The sequence below is a fragment of the Armigeres subalbatus genome, chromosome 1 (assembly GCF_024139115.2).
Source record: "Armigeres subalbatus isolate Guangzhou_Male chromosome 1, GZ_Asu_2, whole genome shotgun sequence".
In the NCBI taxonomy this organism is placed as follows: Eukaryota; Metazoa; Arthropoda; class Insecta; order Diptera; family Culicidae; genus Armigeres; species Armigeres subalbatus.
In genome coordinates, this window is record NC_085139.1 from 5363851 (window position 1) to 5388527 (window position 24677).

The following is a 24677-nucleotide window of genomic DNA, read 5'->3' on the forward strand; positions in this document are numbered from 1 at the left end:
AATTCCTCCGGAAGTTGGTCCAGGAATTCCTCCGGAAGTTCCTTCAAGAATTCCTCCCGAGGTTCCTCCAGGAATTCCTCCGGAAGTTCCTCCAAGAATTCCTCCGGAAGTTCCTCCAGGGATTCCTCCGGAAGTTCCTCCAGGAATCCCTCCGGAAGTTCCTCCAGGAATCCCTCCGAAAGTACCACCAGAAATTCCTCCACCAGTTCCTCCAGGAAATCATCCAGAAATTTCTTCATAATTTCCTCCAAGAACTCCCCTGGAAATTCATCTAGAAATTTCTCCGGGAATACCTCCTGAAATTCCACCGGGAGTTCCTCCAGAATTTCCTCCGAGAGTTGCTCCGAGTGTTCCTCAGAGAAATCTAGCTTAACTTTTAACGGGACCTAAGTAACATTTGTTTTCATGATATAATTTGAATATTCAATTCACAGACAAATATGAAAGCTTTTGATTGCAGTACTCAAATTAATTAATTTAAAAAATGTTATTTAGGTCTTTTTGAAAAGTTAAGAGAGAAATTCTTCCAGACGTTTCGGAAGTTCCTCAGAGAACTTCCTCTGGAAGTTGCTCGAAAGAATTCCTCCGGAAGTTCCTCAAAGGAATTCCTCCTGAAGTTCTACAAAGGAATTCCTCCTGAAGTTCTACAAAGGAATTCCTCAAGAAGTTCCTCAAAGTAATTCCGCCGCAAGTTTCTCTAAGGAATTCCTCCGGAAGATCCTCAAAAAAAATTCTTCCGTCAGGTGGTCCCGTAGCGTAGTTGGCTATACGTTCGGCTTATAAGCGAATTGACATGGGCTCGATTCCCATCTCCTCCACCAAAGCCTCGTCAGTCACCGGCAGCGCAATCCTACCGGTGGCGTTTGGGGTCACCCCTCACGGACTAGTCTGCCTGACAACAACTGTTAAAACTGATCTCGAAAGCATTCCTCCAACGTACTTCGATATTAATGGCAACCGAACAAAGCAACGATCATTGGATTCACCATATGGACAAATGGACACAAGGACTCACGATGATATCGGCAACGACATCAATATCGAACTACAGGAAACCATAGATTCTATACATCAGAATACTACAGTATATCACGGGTCAGTAGCGCTTAAGAACACGGAATGCCTACTAAATAAATATATGAATAAAAAAATCCTCCAGAAGTTCCTCAAAGAAATTTCTCCGGCGTTGTTTTTCTGAAATTTCTCCGAGAATTCATGCGGAAGTTCCTCAAAGATTTTTCCGAAAGCTCCACAGGAGATTTATACGAAGTACCTCCAGGAAATCTTCTGAAAGATTCTCAGGACACTCTTCAAGAATTCCTTCCAGAAATTCCTCCGATGATTCCTGCTGAAATCCCTCCTTACTACAAAAAAAAACTAGAAAAAAAAGCGCCAAGAATGCAAGCTTCTAATGAAAATAAAATTGTACTTAATTATGCTTCTCGACGGGACAAGCGTGCATGGGTGGACTCGCTTGCCGACGAAACGAAGAGCGAGCCACAGCAACCAGGGACATTCGCCTCCTCTACGATGTCTTACAACGCTTAAGCGGATCGAAGATGAATGCAACGATGCCTGAGAAAGACGCGAATGGTCAGTTATTGGCCGACCTTTTTTCAAGTGCCAACCAGGCCACCACCACCTCAGCATGATCTGCCCTGGATTCGACATGTAACGCGCGTCAACACCGGAGCGCCATCACTGCTGATGACGTTGAGCTTCTCGCTCAACGGCGCTCTGATATGCAAGTAAGCTCAACGACTTTGCCGATCTTTCAAGTCGGCCCTTTGCTCCACCGGAGGCGTACAGGACCCATAAGTAAGTAATTAAATAACCTCCATGCTGCTAGATAAAACTGAACTTAACAGTAAAAATCCTCTTCAAAATTGTACAATACCCTTCAACCTACTTCTTTAATAGTTCGACATGGTAGAAAATATTCGGTGGCGTGGTAAATTTGCATACAGCTGCACGCCGACGCGGCGACGGCATAAGAAAATCACAGATCTAACCGGAAGTTGGCCATCTCAAATTTCAAAATGGCGCCAAACACCAATTTCCGGCTTCCGCTAATCGAGCCCGTTCCGGCAATACCCAAGTTTTTGTCAATCAAATAGACTGATAAAATTTTCACTTATCAGTAATTTCTTTTAAGTCTTTTTCAATGAAAAGGACTTAGAAAATTTTTCGATGGTATTTTTTTACACGGATTTTCGAATTAACGCGGTTTTTTTACACGGTTTTTTTGCGAGGTACGTATCCCCCTCGTAAAAAAAAACCTAGGTGTATATAAAATGACTACTCTCTCTATTTTAGAGTACAGCTCTTTTTGTTTCTCCTCGGCAGCTGAGTGCCACCTAATTAAATAGGAACGAATTCAGTATCGTTGTTTGCGTATTGCTCTCGAATGCATGCATTCAACGCATAACATGAGCTTCGAGGTGCTTGCTGGAGTCACTCTTGAAAAGCATCATTACTGGAGCCTCACTTAGAATACTGATTAAATGTGGAACAAGTAACAAACTTGTCTTAGAAAACTTTGATAATTCAAAGGTCAAGTTCATCGGTCAAGATACCTGAGAGTCAGTCAGTCAGATCTTTGTCTTCCATGTTATAATCCGCCTAGATTGACTACATTAAAGACAGTTCCTCCATTGAATGCGATCTGCCCATGAAATATGCTATTAAAGGAATAGCAGATCACCTTCGACAAATATCTATTCCCTATGTATGCAGCCAACGCTACCTTATGGGTTTTAAAATACCACCACCATGTTGCTGACCTGGCTTGAGCTTGAGCTTGATTGACTACTCGTAGTTGCTACTCCATTATGACCAGATCAGCTGTTCTTGCACAGGGAACCAACAGATGTTTGCTTGGGACTAGCACACATCTTCAATGTACAAGTACTGGTGATCTCATTTGTTAGGTCATACTGGCGCCTGCCACGTCAGAATGCAAGTCAATATAGGGAAGGGGGAGGTAATGATGATGCAATCACTCGCCCACTGCAAGCCGAATATACCTCTGCACTTGCCACGAGTTCATGCGGAATTTGTTGGAATTTCTGGGTTAGGTTGGAGAGGCAGAGGTCCGTCTTGGTTAACGAGCTGCCAATGTGATAGATAGGAGAAGGTAACTGATGGAATTTATAATTGGATGTAGGAAAATGATTAATTTTATTACCGGCCGCGCAATGCAGAACACAATAATTCGGCCGACCGCGCGATCGTTCTGCTGTCCGGAACAAGAGAGATCACGCACTGAACTCACCACCACCATGTTGCTGACCTGGCAGCAATTAACTTCACTTTGGGGATAATTTCCTATCAGCCCGTAGACCATTATTTTATCTTCTTGGATAGATTTAAACTTAGTATCGAGGTACTCCGATCGATGAAACCATGTTAAGCGTGTATCTTACTTTCTTACAACTTTAAGAGAGCAGATGCGTGACTTGGTAGAATGATCATTGATCATTCAATATTACCTTTGTATGGGCACATCCCACTGCCTAATCTATGGGAATCTATGAGAAGGCGGACTCGCTAGCAAAGCACACAGGAAGGCGAAGTTTATGATAGACAAATCTTGAACAACGAGTTTTTCTCATTAGTCCGTCAGAGTACTCTTGAAAATTGGCAAATGATTTGTTCACACAATTTTCCATAGTTCCAAATATATCTGTGCGAGCGTGGTTCAGAGGTGAGGACTTAAGTCGAGGCTTCATACGCGTGATGTCGAGGCTTATGTCCAATCACTATACCATTGGTAGTTTTGTTAAGGATATTTTTTTTCGAATAAATTCATTGTTACATTGTCACCCCTTCGCTGTGAGCGTTGCATATCCTCGTGTTGAAACATAATGAATTTTTAGTTCAAATTCAAATGAAAAATCGTTCGCTTAGAGCGATCGATTGTTTAGCCGAACGATGGATAAACAATTCAACACTTTTTCTAAAATATCAGATAAGTAAATGCTAATATTGTTGTATATAAAAATATCCGCACTAATTAATAAAATAGAAGTTGCATATAGGTCACATCATTTTCCATGGTGAATTTTGATCTATGTTTTTGTTTACCCCGCCCAACTTACCCAACTTCCTTCCCGTGGTAATTGTGGAGATGCAGAGGTATTGTCGGTTTCTTGTAGCAACAATAAACACACGCTAACATTCCCTTTCTTTCCCAACTGACTGTAAGGACTTAGCGGCCGGCACCTTTATTGATCAACATTTGAGAGCTGCTGGAACCTGCACCCCGAGAATAAATTAGATGACAAACTTCAACCACTATTCACTTGGATCGAAGTGCCAGCTCTGATCAATCACGGAGTAGCAACCATTGATATGTACAGTAGAGTGATTCAAATTTTGACTTTTTTGCCCCCCGGTGCTTAAACGATTGCATTTGCCTTTTTATTAACCCACCTAAATTTTTAGCTAATTTGGATGTAAATTGAGTGAGCACGCGCGGTTTGAAGTTTGTATGAAAATTGCTATGAAAACGGTAACTTTCATGGAAAACCGTTCCCCAACGCTTCCCTTTTAGCTCTAACAACATATGAGTACATAGGCAACATAGGAAATTTTACAAGGAAACAGGCCGTCTTTGTTGCGAAACGATTTAATGCTCGCAAGAAAAGTTATTAAAGGAAATACTGAATCGGGGGAATTTCAATTTAACACGTAAAAGAATAACATCAATATCAATAATGAGCATTTTTGTTTTCTTCATAACTTTGCTTCCAAACGAGAAATCGCTTTGCAACAATAACTGCCTCTCAGCTTGAGAAGTATTCTGTGTAGGCAATGTGTTGATTATATTTAAATAGTTCATGGACCACCTCTCGGAACGATCTTCCACATAAGGGTCAGTTTTCACAGTATTTTCCATACAAACTTCAAATGACGTGTGCACAGTCAAATTACATCCAAAATTGCTAAAAATTTAGGAAGTTTATTAAAACTCTAACTACACTCTAATGTACAGTCAGTCTAAGCTGCTAAGCTCTACTAAAGTCCCCCCAGCCATGTTCTTAAGTTAGATCAATTTTAAAATTTTGTTCCACATGCAGGCTCCATATAACCAAACATATATTGCTAGAATCGTATCAGTACAACGCAAACTCCTAGGCCTCGCTTTTCATGGAGAAACCCTTCTGACCTTCCAAAGCAATGATGAAAAGTACATATTTCAACATCAACAGTAAGGCCATCTTCAGTGTCTAGTACTTGGCTCGACATGTCGATTAATATCTATCTGTAATTATACTTTAACGAATCTCGCGCTAAGAATCATACTCTGCTTTAGACCCTTTATCTCACCAAACCATTACATTACAAACCATTGATAAAAAAACATCGACGAAAAGAAATCGATCAATGCAGTTACGCCCATATGATCCTAAGCGCAATAAATGTGATTTTAGGCATCTGATGATGGTTGAAGTGTAGTGAGCCGAAACGCGTAACGCTAAATTGCTGTTTTGATTTATTTTTCACTGAAAAAAAAAGCCAATTAAAACAACACATAAGTTTCCACGGTGATTAAACCCCAGTTGTGGTAATTCAGGGATTTGTCGTATTTTCAACGTCTCTGAAGTGTAACCAAAGTAACTTTATACATGCATGTTCTTCCAAAATTTCTGGCAAACTGACGTATTCAGTAATTGTAATCTGTCATGTGTAGATCATCTAGATCGTCTCTCAACAAATTATAATGGAACGACAAGTATACTGCCGTAGTCACTAATTCGTTCTTTTGGCCTTGTGACTTAATTAATCGCAATCTATCAATTTTCTTTTCTACAGGTGAACGAAGCCTTCGAAGTCCTAAAACGCCGCACCAGTACAAACCCAAATCAACGATTACCGAAGGTGGAAATCCTGAGGAATGCTATTGAATACATTGACAGCTTGCAGGCGCTCCTAGAGGTAATGCTACCCCATTAATTTCGATGACATTGAATCCTCAAAGCCATTCTTACTCGCTCATTTACCCAGGAAACGCCCCCTCTGCGACCGAGCTCGGACGATATTCTAACCGATAGCAGCTCGGCGTCCAGCTTTTCGACACCCCAGGACTACATGGTGAGTGAAACGCATATTACCGACTATACGTTCGTCATTCGGTCCTATTAGCAGTGTTTCTCGCTGTGGCTTGCCATGTCAAATCGCACCTTGATCCATTAGCGCTCAACCGTGTGATCACGCGGTTTCGTTGAATAGGAAGTCGTTCCTCGCGACACTACAACGCGTTGACTTTCTGCAATGACGATCGTCGCCTATTGCTCACACAGTAGGCAGGTGGGTGGGCATAATAACTGCGTGGTGATGCGGCGACGATGAAAATATTGTCGTTTAATTTTTGTTGATAAACACGCGTGTTGGAATCCATTTGTTTTCATTGAAGTACATGAGCACATTTTGAGTTGAGCATTCCGTCAACTAATTGGAAGATTTGTAAAAAGGCTCACTCATTGAAGAGTTACAATTTCATTCAAAAGTTTGCTTAGCATTCGTATGCTTGCGTTACTTGTTTTATGGATGGCGCCTGATGCTGCACTGCATTATATTCCAAACTCTCATTTGCTCATTTGCACACACGATCGGACGCAAAAGTTGATTAATGTCGTTTACGAATGGAATGGCTTGGTAGATCATTAATCGTTCGGAGATGATGATGAGGATCAAGGCGAAAAATAAAATGAAACGATAATACTTTGTAGCGAAATTCCATTCGAGTGTGGGGATACTTCTCGTCACAAATGACCGCGTGACTACACCGAAAAGAAATGAAATCAGGTGCAATATTGTTTGAATGGCTTTTCGTTCATTCATTTAATTATATTATTAAATAAGTATAGTTTTTGTTTTGTGATGCAATATGATATTTATCATCAACTATTAGTAACGATAATTTTTACCAGATGAAGAATTCCAAACTTCTTTTGTCTGTGGATAATCTTTTTTTTATCTTTTGTATAGTGAAAAATCACTGTAGATTGTGTAGGTTACAATAAAATTAATAACCTTACGGGCAACTGCCATTTATCGAACCTCTACGAATTTGTCTACTCTGACTTGTTTGCGGAAAAGGTGTGGAAAGCAGAAATCTCAATTAGTGAAAACGAAAACGCCCGCTGACAGTTCTTGTAGCGCAAGTTCGTGACACCACGTCACCATGGCATCAGCACCTCCCGACGGCCAGATTTGAAAACATAATTAGTTTCTAAGTGCAGTGATCGCAGTGATCCGGTGTCAACACATTCCCTGATGATGCTGACTGACTGCGTTCGGTTTGCTGGGCGGGAGATTCTCCAAAATCTTTCGTCTCAGATCACGGCGCGGCGGCGACGTCGACGACGTCATGCTCGATCGCAGGGTACGATGCGGCCGCTGGCTGGAACGCACAAGCCAGAAGGCATGACGGCACAGTACTGAAAAGTAGATGCAGCAGTTTGGGGGGCAGTTGAAAAATTTCGAACCATTTATTTTGCCGCTAGTCATAATATGTCACGTTGTCATGCTGGCTGACTGTACGGGTGCTCCTGTTCGCCAAGCCAAGCGGGACAAATGTCAAAGTGGGTGGCACCGCGACGAGGTGGACAGTTTACAATTGGATAGTTGAGGATATTATTATGTTAGAACGGGTGTTGTTTGGGTTCGGCGACTTGGACAACATGGACAGAAGTGCCATTGCCATTTTCAACGATGTTTCCCGTGCGTGTCAACAGAAATGTGGAAATTGAGAAATTAGTTTGGTTGGAGGTCGATGACGTTGTTGACCTATGCATATGTATGATCTGTCTTTGGTAGAACGATAGTGTTGTTTATATGGGTGAAGCGGGCGTGCGAAATAATAACTCATATAGGATACCTTTTCAAAATGTGTCTATATCAATAACACTTTGTTGCCTTTGCTAAGATCTCAGTCAAATTAATCAGAAAAACTCAAACTTGCGCATCGTAGTAAAAAAAAAATAGTGACTAATTGGGGTTCTGCTAATCCGCATCAAGCATCAATGAAAAATTATCCAATTTTACGCAGGATCGGCTGCCCATTAATCTTGAGACTAGGACCGGACAGATGATGCCGTCCATTGCACACATGACCGCGGACGCTTTTTCCGGCCCACATGGTGAAGCCAACCGACGAGGCCCACCGATGAACTGCACTAGCCGCTGTATCCGACTACTACAAGCAGGATGTCGTCCGCGTAGACGAAGATGTAGATGTTCTTGGGAAGGGCATTGAAGACCCCATTCATGGCAACCAGAAACAGGGTTACTGCCAGAACAGACCCCTGCGGGACCCCAGTCTCCTCTGGGAAGGTTCTGGAGGCGGAATTGCCGATAAAGACCCGGAAGGACCGGCGGGTGAGGAAGTTGTGCACAAAAGCTAGGATGTTACCAGTGAAACCCCAGTCCACCAGCTGCTTGAGCACTAGTGGGGTCCAAGTGCGGTTAAACGCCTTCGAAATATCCAGGGAAACTAGATCGACGTGTTTCCCTTGGTCAAAGGCGATTTAGAGTACGTCTCCTAATCCGGCAAAGTATGAACTTGCCCCATATTCCGGGCAGAATTATGTCCTGTAAGATTAAAGGACTCTGTGGCACTCTCGGCTCTCTCCCCATCAATCGTTAGGTCGTTCACTTCGTTGATCCAGTTCCTTCCTTGAATACTCAATTTCGACCCCATCCTACCGAAGTCGGCTGCAAATCAAGGATCAACCTTGTTAAAACTTTATCAAGACCGCATAGGATGAACAACAGGGCCAATCGGTATCGTATCAGCCAAGCGCTGATTGACAGTAGACTTCTGTACGGACTGGAACTGACTTGTGTAGCACGTTGTGAGCTTGTCAACATACTCTCCCCAGTATTCAACCAATACCTATGCATAGCTTCCGGACTTCTTTCTCCCACATCCGCTGAGGCTGCCTGCAGGGAAGCAGGTGTCCTCCCATTTCGCCATCGTGTACAAATGGCTATTTGCCTAAAATCCGCCGCATACGCTTCCGCCACATCCGAAAACCATAGGAACCCTCTCCTAGCTCAAAGGGGTTCGGATCATGCACACGAAGGCCGACGTCAGTTTCTAACCGGTGGCTAGGGTCGACTGGTATGGAGCGAGGAGCTGGCACTCCTCCAGAGTTTAGGGTCCATGAGCATCGATACACTGACGGTTCCCTTTCGAGAGAAGGGGTCGGCTTAGGAGTTACTGGGAACAACCTAACGCTCTCGGACAGCCTTTCTACACAATGCAGCGTCTTCTCGGCGGAAACCACAGCTCCGTTGATTGCCGCTACTACCCCCTCCGACAAACCAGCCCTAGTTCTGACTGATTCCGCTAGTGCCATCGCTGCGGTACAAAGTGACCACCCGAAACATCCATGGATCCAGGCCATCCTCGCTAGTGAACAACAATCGACAACCTTCGCCTGGATTCCCGGGCACTGTGGGGTGTCAGACAACGTCAATGCGGACATTCTGGCAGGAGCCATACCTGGCCATACCCGATTCTTACATAAAAACTTACTCGGAAACTCGCCACCAATTTGCCAGTTTAATCAATTCAAATTGATTATCAACTGTAAAAAACTAAAAAGTGAAGCCCAATCGGGTTGTACGCAAAAGTGACGTTGAACTACGTAGCTGTATGTAATGTGAAGGTTTTCGACTTATCCTGTTGCTTATCATGTGCTCCTGAGATTGAGTGAGCATTATGAAGGATGATAAAAATAAAATCTTCAAATAATTGAGAATTAACAACACTCTCAAGCGATTACATATAAAAATTATCAATTGATAAAAACTCGCTAGAGAGTAAGAATCGTTCGATAACTGTATTGTACGTTTACTTGCTAGGTGGACACGGTCGGTTAGAGTAGCCGTTCCACCAAGTGTTCGTTGAAGTAGTCGCTAGAGTATTCGCTGTTGGTTTGAGCGAGACAAAGTAAACGTCAAACAATTTCAACCAGCAATCTGAGTGAAAGAGCGAATATTTGTTTAGCTACAACCACGTGATTTTTGGCATTTGCATTTTTGGCGGATAAAAGAATGACCACGTGTCCCAGTAGTTGAGGGGTAGTTAGATGTATATGATATTTATTACCTGAGCGTGAGATATAAAATGTTTAATACTTGCCCCAAAAAACCGCGAAAAAAATATCTACATTATTTCATGAAGTTCTGCGACTGTAATATTGAAGAATTGATTTCATTTGACTAAATATTTGTAATCATTGAAATTAAGTTTTATAGGACATTAACATTGCCGTTCCCCTCGATTTTTGCGCTTAGTCTGAGTACCCGTAAAAGTAATCGGGAAAATCTTGATATCGAGTAAATTCACAATATCTCGATTTGAAGCGTACCAATGCAAAGGCGGGCATAGAAAGTTTTCAATTAATAACTAAAAATAGCTAATAAATTACTAAGTTGAAAAGCAGACCACCGTGTGAAAACCGTGTGAAAAATCGCATAAAAAGCAATTTGTGTAAAAAACCGAATGGAAAACGATCTCAGTGTACTTTGGGTAGGAAGCGTTGACTCTTCCTTGATCGAATGGTCCAAGAAAATTGGACATCCATCGAGAAACAGCTAAGATATTAACGATCAAAGTCTATTATATTTTTCTGACGTTTTAGGATTTTTTGCAATCGTACAGGGTACCCCAATATAGAAAAGACAGACGTAGTTCTACGTCCAAGGGATATCTTACCAATGCCTTTTGAAAGGAGACTTCCAGGACTCTTGAAAGGAGGCTACCGGGCCTCTTGATAGGAGGCTACCGGGCCTCTTGAAAGGAGGCTACCGGGCCTCTTGGATGGAGGATTCCGGGCCTCTTGAAAGGAGGCTTCCGGGCCTCTTGAAAGGAGGCTTCCGGGCCTCTTGAAAGGAGGTTTCCGGGCCTCTTGAAAGGATTCTTCCGGGCGTCTTGAAAAGAGGCTTCCGGGCCTCTTGAAAGAAGGCTTCCAGGCCTTTTGAAAGGAGGCTTCCAGGCCTGTTGAAAGGAGGCTTCCAGGCCTCTTGAAAGGAGGCTTCCAGGCCTCTTGAAAGGAGGCTTCCAGGCCTCTTGAAAGGAGGCTTCCAGGCCTCTTGAAAGGAGGCTTCCAGGCCTCTTGAAAGGAGGCTTCCAGGCCTCTTGAAAGGAGGCTTCCAGGCCTCTTGAAAGGAGGCTTCCAGGCCTCTTGAAAGGAGGCTTCCAGGCCTCTTGAAAGGAGGTTTCCAGGCCTCTTGAAAGGAGGCTTCCAGGCCCCTTGAAAGGAGGCTTCCAGGCCTCTTGAAAGGAGGCTTCCAGGCCTCTTGAAAGGAGGCTTCCAGGCCTCTTGAAAGGAGGCTTCCAGGCCTCTTGAAAGGAGGCTTCCAGGCCTCTTGAAAGGAGGCTTCCAGGCCTCTTGAAAGGAGGCTTCCAGGCCTCTTGAAAGGAGGCTTCCAGGCCTCTTGAAAGGAGGCTTCCAGGCCTCTTGAAAGGAGGCTTCCAGGCCTCTTGAAAGGAGGCTTCCAGGCCTCTTGAAAGGAGGCTTCCAGGCCTCTTGAAAGGAGGCTTCCAGGCCTTTTGAAAGGAGGCTTCCAGGCCTCTTGAAAGGAGACTTCCAGGCCTCTTGAAAGGAGACTTCCAGGCCTCTTGAAAGGAGACTTCCAGGCCTCTTGAAAGGAGACTTCCAGGCCTTTTGAAAGGAGGCTTCCAGGCCTCTTAAAAGGAGGCTTCCGGGCCTCTTGAAAGGAGGCTTCCGGGCCTCTTGAAAGGAGGCTTCCGGGCCTCTTGAAAGGAAGCTTCCAGGCCTCTTGAAAGGAGGCTTCCAGGCCTCTTGAAAGGAGGCTTCCAGGCCTCTTGAAAGGAGGCTTCCAGGCCTCTTGAAAGGAGGCTTCCAGGCCTCTTGAAAGGAGGCTTCCAGGCCTCTTGAAAGGAGGCTTCCAGGCCTCTTGAAAGGAGGCTTCCAGGCCTCTTGAAAGGAGGCTTCCAGGCCTCTTGAAAGGAGGCTTCCAGGCCTCTTGAAAGGAGGCTTCCAGGCCTCTTGAAAGGAGGCTTCCAGGCCTCTTGAAAGGAGGCGTCCAGGCCTCTTGAAAGGAGGCTTCCAGGCCTCTTGAAAGGAGGCTTCCAGGCCTCTTGAAAGGAGGCTTCCAGGCCTCTTGAAAGGAGGCTTCCAGGCCTCTTGAAAGGAGGCTTCCAGGCCTCTTGAAAGGAGGCTTCCAGGCCTCTTGAAAGGAGGCTTCCAGGCCTCTTGAAAGGAGGCTTCCAGGCCTCTTGAAAGGAGGCTTCCAGGCCTCTTGAAAGGAGGCTTCCAGGCCTCTTGAAAGGAGGCTTCCAGGCCTCTTGAGCGATCACATATAAAAATTATCAATTGATAAAAACTCGCTAGAGAGTAAGAATCGTTCGATAACTGAAATTAACTGAAATTAAGTTTTATAGGACATTAACATTGCCGTTCCCCTCGATTTTTTGTGCTTACACTGAGTAGCCGTAAAAGTAATCGGGAAAATCTTGATATCGAGTAAATTCACAATATCTCGATTTGAAGCGTACCAATGCAAAGGCGGGCATAGAAAGTTTTCAATTAATAACTAAAAATAGCTAATAAATTACTAAGTTGAAAAGCAGACCACCGTGTGAAAACCGTGTGAAAAATCGCATAAAAAGCAATTTGTGTAAAAAACCGAATGGAAAACGATCTCAGTGTACTTTGGGTAGGAAGCGTTGACTCTTCGTTGATCGAATTGTCCAAGACAATTGGACATCCATCGAGAAGCGGCTAAGATATTAACAATCAAGGTCTATTATATTTTTGTGACGTTTTTGGATTTTTTGCAATCGTAAAGGGTACTCCCAATATAAAAAAGACAGACGTAGTTCTACGTCCAAAGGATATCTTACCAATGTCTTTTAAAAGGAGGCTTCCGGGCCTCTTGAAAGGAGGCTTCCGGGCCTCTTGAAAGGAGGCTTCCGGGCCTCTTGAAAGGAGGCTTTCGGGCCTCTTGAAAGGCGGCTTCCGGCCTCTTGAAAGGAGGCTTCCGGGCCTCTTGAAAGGAGGCTTCCGGGCCTCTTGAAAGGAGGCTTCCAGGCCTCTTGAAAGGATTCTTCCGGGCTTCTTGAAAAGAGACTTCCGGGCCTCTTGAAAGGAGGCTTCCAGGCCTCTTGAAAGAAGGCTTCCAGGCCTCTTGAAAGGAGGCTTTCAGGCCTCTTGAAAGGAGGCTTCCAGGCCTCTTGAAAGGAGGCTTCCAGGCCTCTTGAAAGGAGGCTTCCAGGCCTCTTGAAAGGAGGCTTCCAGGCCTCTTGAAAGGAGGCTTCCAGGCCTCTTGAAAGGAGGCTTCCAGGCCTCTTGAAAGGAGGCTTCCAGGCCTCTTGAAAGGAGGCTTCCAGGCCTCTTGAAAGGAGGCTTCCAGGCCTTTTGAAAGGAGGCTTCCAGGCCTCTTGAAAGGAGACTTCCAGGCCTCTTGAAAGGAGACTTCCAGGCCTCTTGAAAGGAGACTTCCAGGCCTCTTGAAAGGAGGCTTCCAGGCCTTTTGAAAGTAGCCTTCCAGGCCTCTTGAAAGGAGGCTTCCAGGCCTCTTGAAAGGAGGCTTCCAGGCCTCTTGAAAGGAGGCTTCCGGGCCTCTTGAAAGGAGGCTTCCGGGCCTCTTGAAAGGAGGCTTCCGGGCCTCTTGAAAGGAAGCTTCCAGGCCTCTTGAAAGGAGGCTTCCAGGCCTCTTGAAAGGAGGCTTCCAGGCCTCTTGAAAGGAGGCTTCCAGGCCTCTTGAAAGGAGGCTTCCGGGCCTCTTGAAAGGAAGCTTCCAGGCCTCTTGAAAGGAGGCTTCCAGGCCTCTTGAAAGGAGGCTTCCAGGCCTCTTGAAAGGAGGCTTCCAGGCCTCTTGAAAGGAGGCTTCCAGGCCACTTGAAAGGAGGCTTCCAGGCCACTTGAAAGGAGGCTTCCAGGCCTCTTGAAAGGAGGCTTCCAGGCCTCTTGAAAGGAGGCTTCCAGGCCTCTTGAAAGGAGGCTTCCAGGCCTCTTGAAAGGAGGCTTCCAGGCCTCTTGAAAGGAGGCTTCCAGGCCTCTTGAAAGGAGGCTTCCAGGCCTCTTGAAAGGAGGCTTCCAGGCCTCTTGAAAGGAGGCTTCCAGGCCTCTTGAAAGGAGGCTTCCAGGCCTCTTGAAAGGAGGCTTCCAGGCCTCTTGAAAGGAGGCTTCCAGGCCTCTTGAAAGGAGGCTTCCAGGCCTCTTGAAAGGAGGCTTCCAGGCCTCTTGAAAGGAGGCTTCCAGGCCTCTTGAAAGGAGGCTTCCAGGCCTCTTGAAAGGAGGCTTCCAGGCCTCTTGAAAGGAGGCTTCCAGGCCTCTTGAAAGGAGGCTTCCAGGCCTCTTGAAAGGAGGCTTCCAGGCCTCTTGAAAGGAGGCTTCCAGGCCTCTTGAAAGGAGGCTTCCAGGCCTCTCGAAAGGAGGCTTCCAGGCCTCTTGAAAGGAGGCTTCCAGGCCTCTTGAAAGGAGGCTTCCAGGCCTCTTGAAAGGAGGCTTCCAGGCCTCTTGAAAGGAGGCTTCCAGGCCTCTTGAAAGGAGGCTTCCAGGCCTCTTGAAAGGAGGCTTCCAGGCCTCTTGAAAGGAGGCTTCCAGGCCTCTTGAAAGGAGGCTTCCAGGCCACTTGAAAGGAGGCTTCCAAGAGGCTCTCTTAAAAGGAGGCTTCCAGGAGGCTCTCCTAAAAGGAGGCTTTCGGGCCTCTTGAAAGGAGGCTTCCAGGCCTCTTGAAAGGAGGCTTGCAGGCCTATTGAAAGGAGGCTTCCAGGCCTCTTGAAAGGAGGCTTCCAGGCCTCTTGAAAGGAGGCTTCCAGGCCACTTGAAAGGAGGCTTCCAAGAGGCTCTCTTAAAAGGAGGCTGCCAGGAGGCTCTCCTAAAAGGAGGCTTTCGGGCCTCTTGAAAGGAGGCTTTCGGGCCTCTTGAAAGGAGGCTTCAGGGCCTCTTGAAAGGAGGCTTCAGGGCCTCTTGAAAGGAGGCTTCAGGGCCTCTTGAAAGGAGGCTTCAGGGCCTCTTGAAAGGAGGCTTCAGGGCCTCTTGAAAGGAGGCTTCAGGGCCTCTTGAAAGGAGGCTTCCGGGCCTCTTGAAAGGAGGCCTTCGGGCCTCTTGAAAGGAGGCTTCCGGGCCTCTTGAAAGGAGGCTTCCGGGTCTCTTGAAAGGAGGCTTCCGGGCTTCTTGAAAGGAGGTTTCCGGGCCTCTTGAAAGTAGGTTTCCGGGCTTCTTGAAAGGAGGTTTCCGGGCCTCTTGAAAGGAGGCTTCCGGGCCTCTTGAAAGGAGGCTTCCGGGCCTCTTGAAAGGAGGTTTCCGGGCCTCTTGAAAGGAGGTTTCCGGGCCTCTTGAAAGGAGGTTTCCGGGCCTCTTGAAAGGAGGCTTCCGGGCCTCTTGAAAGGAGGCTTCCGGGCCTCTTGAAAGGAGGTTTCCGGGCCTCTTGAAAGGAGGTTTCCGGGCCTCTTGAAAGGAGGTTTCCGGGCCTCTTGAAAGGAGGCTTCCGGGCCTCTTGAAAGGATGCTTCCGGGCCTCTTGAAAGGATGCTTCGGGCCTCTTGAAAGGAGGTTTCCTGGCCCCTTGAAAGGAGGCTTCCGGGCCTCTTGAAAGGAGGCTTCTGGCCTCTTGAAAGGAGGCTTCCGGGCCTCTTGAAAGGAGGCTTCTTGGCCCCTTGAAAGGAGGCTTCTGGGCCACTTGAAAGGAGCCTACCGGGCCTCTTGAAAGGACTGGTCTGGGCCCCTTGAAACTACGAATCCGGGCCTCTTGAAAGGAGGCTTCCGGGCCTCTTGAAAGGAGGCTTCCAGGCCTCTTGAAAGGAGGCTTCCAGGCCACTTGAAAGGAGGCTTCCAAGAGGCTCTCTTAAAAGGAGGCTTCCAGGAGGCTCTCCTAAAAGGAGGCTTTCGGGCCTCTTGAAAGGAGGCTTCCAGGCCTCTTGAAAGGAGGCTTGCAGGCCTATTGAAAGGAGGCTTCCAGGCCTCTTGAAAGGAGGCTTCCAGGCCTCTTGAAAGGAGGCTTCCAGGCCACTTGAAAGGAGGCTTCCAAGAGGCTCTCTTAAAAGGAGGCTTCCAGGAGGCTCTCCTAAAAGGAGGCTTTCGGGCCTCTTGAAAGGAGGCTTCAGGGCCTCTTGAAAGGAGGCTTCAGGGCCTCTTGAAAGGAGGCTTCAGGGCCTCTTGAAAGGAGGCTTCAGGGCCTCTTGAAAGGAGGCTTCAGGGCCTCTTGAAAGGAGGCTTCAGGGCCTCTTGAAAGGAGGCTTCAGGGCCTCTTGAAAGGAGGCTTCCGGGCCTCTTGAAAGGAGGCCTTCGGGCCTCTTGAAAGGAGGCCTTCGGGCCTCTTGAAAGGAGGCTTCCGGGCCTCTTGAAAGGAGGCTTCCGGGCCTCTTGAAAGGAGGCTTCCGGGCCTCTTGAAAGGAGGTTTCCGGGCCTCTTGAAAGTAGGTTTCCGGGCTTCTTGAAAGTAGGTTTCCGGGCTTCTTGAAAGGAGGTTTCCGGGCCTCTTGAAAGGAGGCTTCCGGGCCTCTTGAAAGGAGGCTTCCGGGCCTCTTGAAAGGAGGTTTCCGGGCCTCTTGAAAGGAGGTTTCCGGGCCTCTTGAAAGGAGGTTTCCGGGCCTCTTGAAAGGAGGTTTCCGGGCCTCTTGAAAGGAGGCTTCCAAGCCTCTTGAAAGCAGGCTTCCGGGCCTCTTGAAAGGATGCTTCCGGGCCTCTTGAAAGGAGGCTTCCGGGCCTCTTGAAAGGAGGCTTCCGGGCCACTTGAAAGGAGGCTTCCGGGCCTCTTGAAAGGAGGCTTCCGGGCCTCTTGAAAGGAGGCTTCCGGGCCTCTTGAAAGGAGGCTTCCGGGCCTTTTGAAAGGGGCTTCCGGGCCTCTTGAAAGGAGGTTTCCGGGCCCCTTGAAAGGAGGTTTCCAGGCCTCTTGAAAGGAGGCTTCCGGGCCTCTTGAAAGGAGGCTTCCGGGCCTTTTGAAAGGCGGCCTTCGAGCAGCTTGGAAGAACGTTTCCGAGAAGCGTAGAAAGATGCTTCTAATCCTCTTGCAACGAAACAATCGAGCTTTTCGAAAAAAGCCTGATGCCTCTCAAGCGAAGGCTTCCGAACCTTCAAATTCTAGATTGTAGTTAAGAAGCATATTCTTCAACATTTTGTTTCGATCAGGTAGATTGCATAGAAGATTTTTTTAATTCGTTCATTTGTTCGATCTTTTGTAACCGTAGCCTTTGGTTGTGGAGGTCAGGATTCAATTGGCTTTGATTTACTGATCGCTATGCATATTATGTACAGTAGACGTTCGATAACTGCAAGTCATTTAACTGCAATTCGATAGTTGCACCAGTTTTGCAGTTATCGGACCGCTAAACTTCAAATTAATGTCAGACTCAATGGCAGCTGCATTGTGCTGCACATTTAGATGCACTTTTATTGCATCTGACGTCGATTGACAACCGTCTGACGTCTAAAATGCATTGCAGTTATCGAGCGGCATTCGTAAACATTTTGCAGTTATCGAACGGCTACTGTACAAGACAAAGTTTTGAAATTAAAAAATAAACAATTATCAAAACATTATCAATGTGGTTTGATTGGAATTGTACTAAGTCCGCCATTACACATTTTTTCCGAGGTACCCCCTGGGGCTAGCAAAGGATTGCAACAATTTTGTTGGACATTTGTTGCAATGTCTCAATATTAGAAATTCTATGAAGTTTATTGGTACTATACCACGGAGGCAACTTCAGAATCATTTAAAAAAATTATTTTGAATCCTCTGAAGTGTCTTCCTTATGGTATTGCAATAACTAGACATTATTGGCACAACATACTACATGGCTGGTCTAAAAATTTGTTTGTAAATCCAGAATTTGTTCTTAAGACAAAGTTTATAGGTGGATATAGACACTTAATATATTTGTTACATTTCAAAATTGGAACAAATTTGGCGTTCAAAATTGGAACAAGTTTGGCGTTTTTTTATTTATCTGGAAGTGCCAGATGCTTCCAAATTGACACTGTAGCTACGTCCTTGTCCTCGAAATCAGATGGCAGGTTGAAAATTCTGACGTACTAAAACAGTTTACTGGCTATGTCGATTCGTCCGTCTCAAAATCCCAAAAAACTAGTGGAAGTCATATTTGAATCGCTACTTAGTGAGCGAGAGGGTACTGAGGATCAAGATTACAATAGAATTTTAACTACTGTAAAGCAAATTACACGAATAAAGCCAAAATGACCATTTAAAAGCCAGTGTTCGTAATATGAGTCATGTTCGGAATTTGAGTCAAAACGGTATTTGTCTACATTCACACCGAGAACAAATTTTCCAAGATGGGCGACGTCGCATTGTTTGTAGATCTCACTCTACCGAGAAACTGCTGGCCGCACGGATGATACAAGCCGAGGATGTAACTATACCGAGAGCCACTGGACTTGGGGGGGGGAGGTCTGCAACGAATGTTGCCATGCTAGATGGAGAATTTGTTCTGGAAATTCTGGAAAATTTTGGATTAAATTTTTGGAGAATTTCTTTCGCAGTTTCAGAATAATTTTCTTTAGAAATTGTATGTATTACGATAGTTCGTCATGGTAGTCTTTTTTGTGTAGTTTTATTTATTCAACAAAATGTGCCGAAGAATATTCATCACATTAACTAAACTCAGGAAATATGTGAAAAACGAAAGAAATGGTGATTAATTATTTTAGAGCGTCTTAGGGGAAATGCTACAAGGTTAAAAGACTATTATTCTTCCATTTACTTCCACTATTAACAGTGGAAGTAAATGGAAGAATAATAGTCTTTTAACCTTGAAAGAAATGGGATATGCTTTGAAGTGCTCTCTTCCCACATGTTAAAAGTTGAAATAGGATTGCGCATCTCTCTGATTTCAAAGCAAAAAATGCTAACCAACAACCAGGAAAAACTTCAGCCAATGATGATTAGGAAAATGATGTTCTAATTAAATCTAATTAATCATTCAATTTAGGACCAAGCGACGCTTTGATCTTTCCCAGGGAAGATTAATTTACTATCCATATTCATCGGATCTGACAGCGTTACCAGCATGCAGAGCACTCATCGCCAGCACTCAAACTAAAATGGCGTTGACCTGACAAAAACACCCCACAGATCTAGTTGTTTTATGGTTTTCTGTCCCCTCGGCGAGCAGAAATATTATTAGGCTTGAAACAGTTTTCGCCTCATCACGCTCAATCCGTTGCCAGCGATGTAATTCTTCTGAAAATTGGACGTTTTGGGCGGCCATTTTTTGCAAGCGCGGCAGACGACCAAGGAATCCCGGTCGCGCCACCATCGCCCGGGTATTTTAATCCAGCGAAGCGCGCGTTAATATTTTACGATTGCGGCACACGGATGGCTTCAAACATAATAAATTGATAGCCGTCGCCATAAAATAGCATAAACGCGAGCTCGGCAAAACGGTTAAGCCGAGCCAAAGCCGGGGAAAATATTTCGAAAACAAACAACGCTTATCCGCGGTAAACGTGCCTGTTATGATCTGTATAAGGAACGGATGAGCGACCGAACGAACGTACGTACATACGCCATATTCAAACAAGAAGGGGGTTTTGTTTTTCTTGAAAAGCCTACTTCGTTTTCCTCAACTTATATTACATTCAATCGATTACGATAGCTTCCTTTCATAAACCACAAATTTATCATAAGTATAGGTACCTTTTTATAAGCATTTCTAAATATAGAATAGTTTATGAATTCCGGAGCCCTTTATTCATACTGCGCCGCCATGTGACGACTGCTCGCGCGGTGGTTATCATTTTTTGACACGTACCCGTCAAAAGTCATTTTCCCATCCGCCTGCTGCGCAATCTGTAGTCACTGACAAACGTGGAATCGAGGGCGACACATAGTAGCGCTATAGTTGTCACCTCAAATTTCAAGTATCGCTGCTCTTACTGAAGGGAAATAGGGGAAAAAATCACGGACCGATGGGAGGAAGAAAACGTAAACCGCTGCCGAAGATACAAATAGCTGCCTGTCCGATGGATACATGATTTTGTAATATGCGATCTTAAATGCCATCCTAAATCTTACGTTAAGTGGTCCGTATTATGGCTGACACTCTGCACTTTTTTTCGTTTTGTGCGTTGTTCGTTTCGTTACTCCAAATTTTACGACCTTTTCCTTTGCAGCTTGGTGTTCCGCCCGGTGCTCGCTGCTGTTGAGGTGAGGACAAATATTTTGAGCGGCTGAAACGTTGTCGGAGTACACCCTCGCCACTTTTCCAGCATGTTGCACGAGCTCCTGAGGGAGCGGTTTTCCTTTCTCAAGTGGGTAGTCAGTATCAGACATGAAAGTGTAACCCAACGCCACTATTAGAGCTAAGTGATCTTTAATAGCTGACAGCCTACTTGGATACGGGGTTTCAAGTATGTGTCACAAAATTTCGTAGGAAATTTAGATGTTTAGGATTGTTTGTAACGAGTATTTGACGAAAGCTTGTTGAATATCAACACATCAACCTTTTTATTGGATTACTCAACAAAAAGTGTTTGAACCATTGCATTCATTTGTTCATATGTAATATGACTCCAGTTTCCGTCCAGAACAATTTTGGAACTTTCTAGATGTTAATAGAATGTAAAGTAGATTAAGTATTGTCGCATATTATGCAAATTCTCCTAATACAATTTCTAATACGTATTTGTGAAATTCATCATTTACAGACACGAGTCTTCAAATACTTTTTTACAGACACGAGTCTTCAAATACAATTTCAAAATCCGAACTGTAAATAACAAATTTCAGTTTGGAAATCTTATCAAAATAAAAGTTTCAAACTGCAAATCAGAATAGCAATCTCTAAATCTACAATTTTAATTCAATATCTAATTTGAATCACAACTTCAAATTTAATTTCATAATTATCACTCTACAATCAACGATCGATATGAAACTGATTTTTTCGTGATTCAACTTTCGCATAGAGGTAGTAGTGAAATTCATTTTTATTTAATTTTGAATTTTGGTGTGCAATATTCATACATTTTAAATGTTTGGCCTACTTAGCCCTTTTACTTATGATACTTTTTAATACATGTTATTTACTAAGTTTCAATATTCATATAAAGTTTATCATAACCAGGCTCCTGACATGCTATTGTTTAGCCCATCACCAGATCGAAGGCACATTGCTTTTTAATTATGACAGCGGGCTATGTCTACTTCATGACACCGCGTTTACCACAGGCTCGATCATAACGACCTAGAAGAGGCGCTGGTGTTTTGGAAATATGATAACCTAACTACTATGTACATTACACAGGAAGTGGAGCCAATTAAAAAAAAACAAAACAGAATATAACCATTTGCGTGTCCTTAGAGCCAAACGACATGTCTCCAATAGATTTCGGCTCGCTGAATCCAAATCTATCTTCAGATATGCTCTAACACGTCCAAAAAAACTAAAAATACGTCAAAACTAAATGAATACCACTAATTTGAACAAATTGGAATTTTTCGAAGAACTGTCATGTAATACATAAATATAATTCTAGGTCAATGAATACCCAAAGCTGTCTAAGCACATCTGATCTAATGATTTATCATCAGATTGGGGTGTTACAAAGATAAAAATGTGTTGTGAATTTAAATGTAATTTTATACACATATTTGGAGCATGCATGTAAACGCAACATTTAATCAATCTTAATGTTCTTTTAAATCTTAATAAATTTAAGCAGTGCTTGCTTGTAAAATTCAATATAATTTAATTGAATATCGAATGTTTTTTTGTTTGTTGGGATTATCTGCAATTGTTTTTAAAGAGACTGTAAAGGTGTTCGGCCGTACGGCACACTATTTTTTGTACACACATACACGCTCACATGCACACATATAGCCTAAAGAGACTAATAGAAATTTTTGGATTTGGGCAAAGCTTCTTAGTTGTCGACCAAGTGTGACTAAGAAGGACGGCAGGGCTGTATGACCCAAGTATCCCAAAATAAACTATTTTTTCATGCGGTGTGAAAATGGGATTTTAGGGGAACAAATCAATACTTCCAATACGAAACTGAGACCAGTCTGGGTGCTGGTATAGCGAATCCGCACCAGCGGGAGGGCAGAATGTTGGCTTTGGGGGGGGTTGATAGTAACCAACAGTGCATCATTGAGGGCGGTAGCAGTGCGAATCCGCACCAGCTGGAGCGCAGAATGTTGGCTTTGAGGGGGTTGATAGTAACCAACAGTGCATCATTGAGACCCATGTGGGCGGTAGCAGTGCGAAACCGCACCTGCGAGAGTGCAAAATGTTGGCTTTGGGGGGGTTGATAGTAACCAACAGTGCATCATTGAGACCCATGTGGGCGGTAGCAGTGCGAAACCGCACCTGCGAGAGCGCAAAATGTTGGCTTTGGGGGGGTTGATAGTAACCAACAGTGCATCATTGAGACCCATGTGGGCGGTAGCAGTGCGAATCCGCACCAGCGGGAGCGCAGAATGTTGGCTTTGGGGGGGTTGATAGTAACCAACAGTGCATCATTGAGACCCATGTGGGCGGTAGCAGTGCGAATCCGCACCAGCGGGAGCGCAGAATGTTGGCTTTGAGGGGGTTGATAGTAACCAACAGTGCATCATTGAGACCCATGTGGGCGGTAGCAGTGCGAAACCGCACCTGCGAGAGCGCAAAATGTTGGCTTTGGGGGGGTTGATAGTAACCAACAGTGCATCATTGAGACCCATGTGGGCGGAAGCAGTGCGAATCCGCACCTGTGGGAGCATTTTAAAGAGACTGTAAAGGTGTTCGGCCGTACGGCACACTATTTTTTGTACACACATACACGCTCACATGCACACATATAGCCTAAAGAGACTAATAGAAATTTTTGGATTTGGGCAAAGCTTCTTAGTTGTCGACCAAGTGTGACTAAGAAGGACGGCAGGGCTGTATGACCCAAGTATCCCAAAATAAACTATTTTTTCATGCGGTGTGAAAATGGGATTTTAGGGGAACAAATCAATACTTCCAATACGAAACTGGGACCAGTCTGGGTGCTGGTATAGCGAATCCGCACCAGCGGGAGGGCAGAATGTTGGCTTTGGGGGGGTTGATAGTAACCAACAGTGCATCATTGAGACCCATGTGGGCGGTAGCAGTGCGAATCCGCACCAGCTGGAGCGCAGAATGTTGGCTTTGAGGGGGTTGATAGTAACCAACAGTGCATCATTGAGACCCATGTGGGCGGTAGCAGTGCGAAACCGCACCTGCGAGAGCGCAAAATGTTGGCTTTGGGGGGGTTGAAGGTAACAAACAGTGCATCATTGAGACCCATGTGGGCGGTAACGTTATTGAATTTTCCAATCTATTTGCTGTGTATAACTGATTTCTATTTGGTATTTCTTGGATTTAGTTCTGTGAAAATAACTTATAAATGTTCCATGCAAGTTTGAAAAACTGGCATGCAAACGCCATCAGCATCAGTTTGAAGCTACCAAAAAATCAACAACATGCGAGCATAGGAACTGGGATATGGAAATGGAGAATAAACCATAGAGGAACTAGTCAGTTTGTAAAAATATATTTCATTCGACTTTTGACTCAATAACTGTATTCCAGCACACGGAACATTTTCTTATTCATGCTGCTGTTTTGAAAATTTAGAGAAATGTTCTCCAGCAGCAGTTGAGTAATTCTCGCTTTCGGCGAGTATATTAAGGATCCGAGTTAAATTCCTCAGAAAGATAAACCCCTCGTTAGTTATACACGAAATCGTTTTAATGGACCCCTCGATTTTTGTCAATTCTTGACTCACCAAAACTATCATAACTCCAACATTTCTCAACCGATCGTAGAGATCAACATATCGTTGGAAAGAGGAAGAGTGTATCCTCAATTTGCAATAGTAAACATAGAAGCAGCCATATTGAATTTGGCCGCCATCTTGGATTTCTTTTTGAAAACTATTTTTCAGCCAGGTTTGCAACCACCGATTTTGAATAATAATAGATCGATGGAAAGCTTAGCTTATATTGTGCATTGTGTCCAAAAATCTCAGGTGTATGTTTTTTCTATCAAAAGTTATGTACTATTTACCAATACCAAAATTGTTTAATACAATAACTTGAAAACGGCTCCGTTATGCTGTTGTAGATATGCTTTTCATTTTTGAAACATACTTAGCTTAGAATAGTGTATGAAATCAAGGAACTGACGTCGTAGTACCATATTAACCATAAAAATAATGTTCGTTGGTTAGATGGCCCTTCAAAAAATAATTTGGTAAATCATACATAACTTTTGATAGAAAAAACATACACCTGAGATTTTTGGACACAATGCACAATATAAGCTTAGCTTTCCATCGATGTATTAATAATCTAAATCGGTAGTTGCGAACCTAGCGTAAAAATAGTTTTCAAAAAGAAATCCAAGATGGCAGCCAAATTCAATATGGCTGCTTCTATTTTTACTATTGCAAATTGAGGATACACTCTTCCTTTTTCCAACGATATGCTGATATCTACGATCGGTTGAGAAATGATAGAGTTATGATAGTTTTGGTGAGTCAAGAATTGACAAAAATCGAGGGGTCCATTAAAATGATTTCGTGTATAACTAACGAGGGGTTCATCTTTCGGAAGAATTTAATTTGGATCCTTAATATACTCGCCGAAAGCTTTCGAAAGAATATAAATTTAGGCATTTTTAAGAACCTCGTGCAAATAGTGGCCCGGTTTCAGCGAGAAT

The 24677-nt window shown here is 44.4% G+C and overlaps 1 protein-coding gene across 1 annotated transcript in view; it reads left to right on the forward strand.

Moving 5' to 3' along the window:
* LOC134220160 (myogenic-determination protein) overlaps positions 1 to 24677 on the forward strand; it is a 98701-nt gene that overhangs the window by 13712 nt on the left and 60312 nt on the right. The window contains exons 2-3 of the mRNA XM_062699154.1: positions 5818 to 5940; positions 6010 to 6096. Coding sequence (XP_062555138.1) covers positions 5818 to 5940; positions 6010 to 6096 — 210 coding nt within the window. The remainder of the gene's footprint in view (positions 1 to 5817; positions 5941 to 6009; positions 6097 to 24677) is intronic.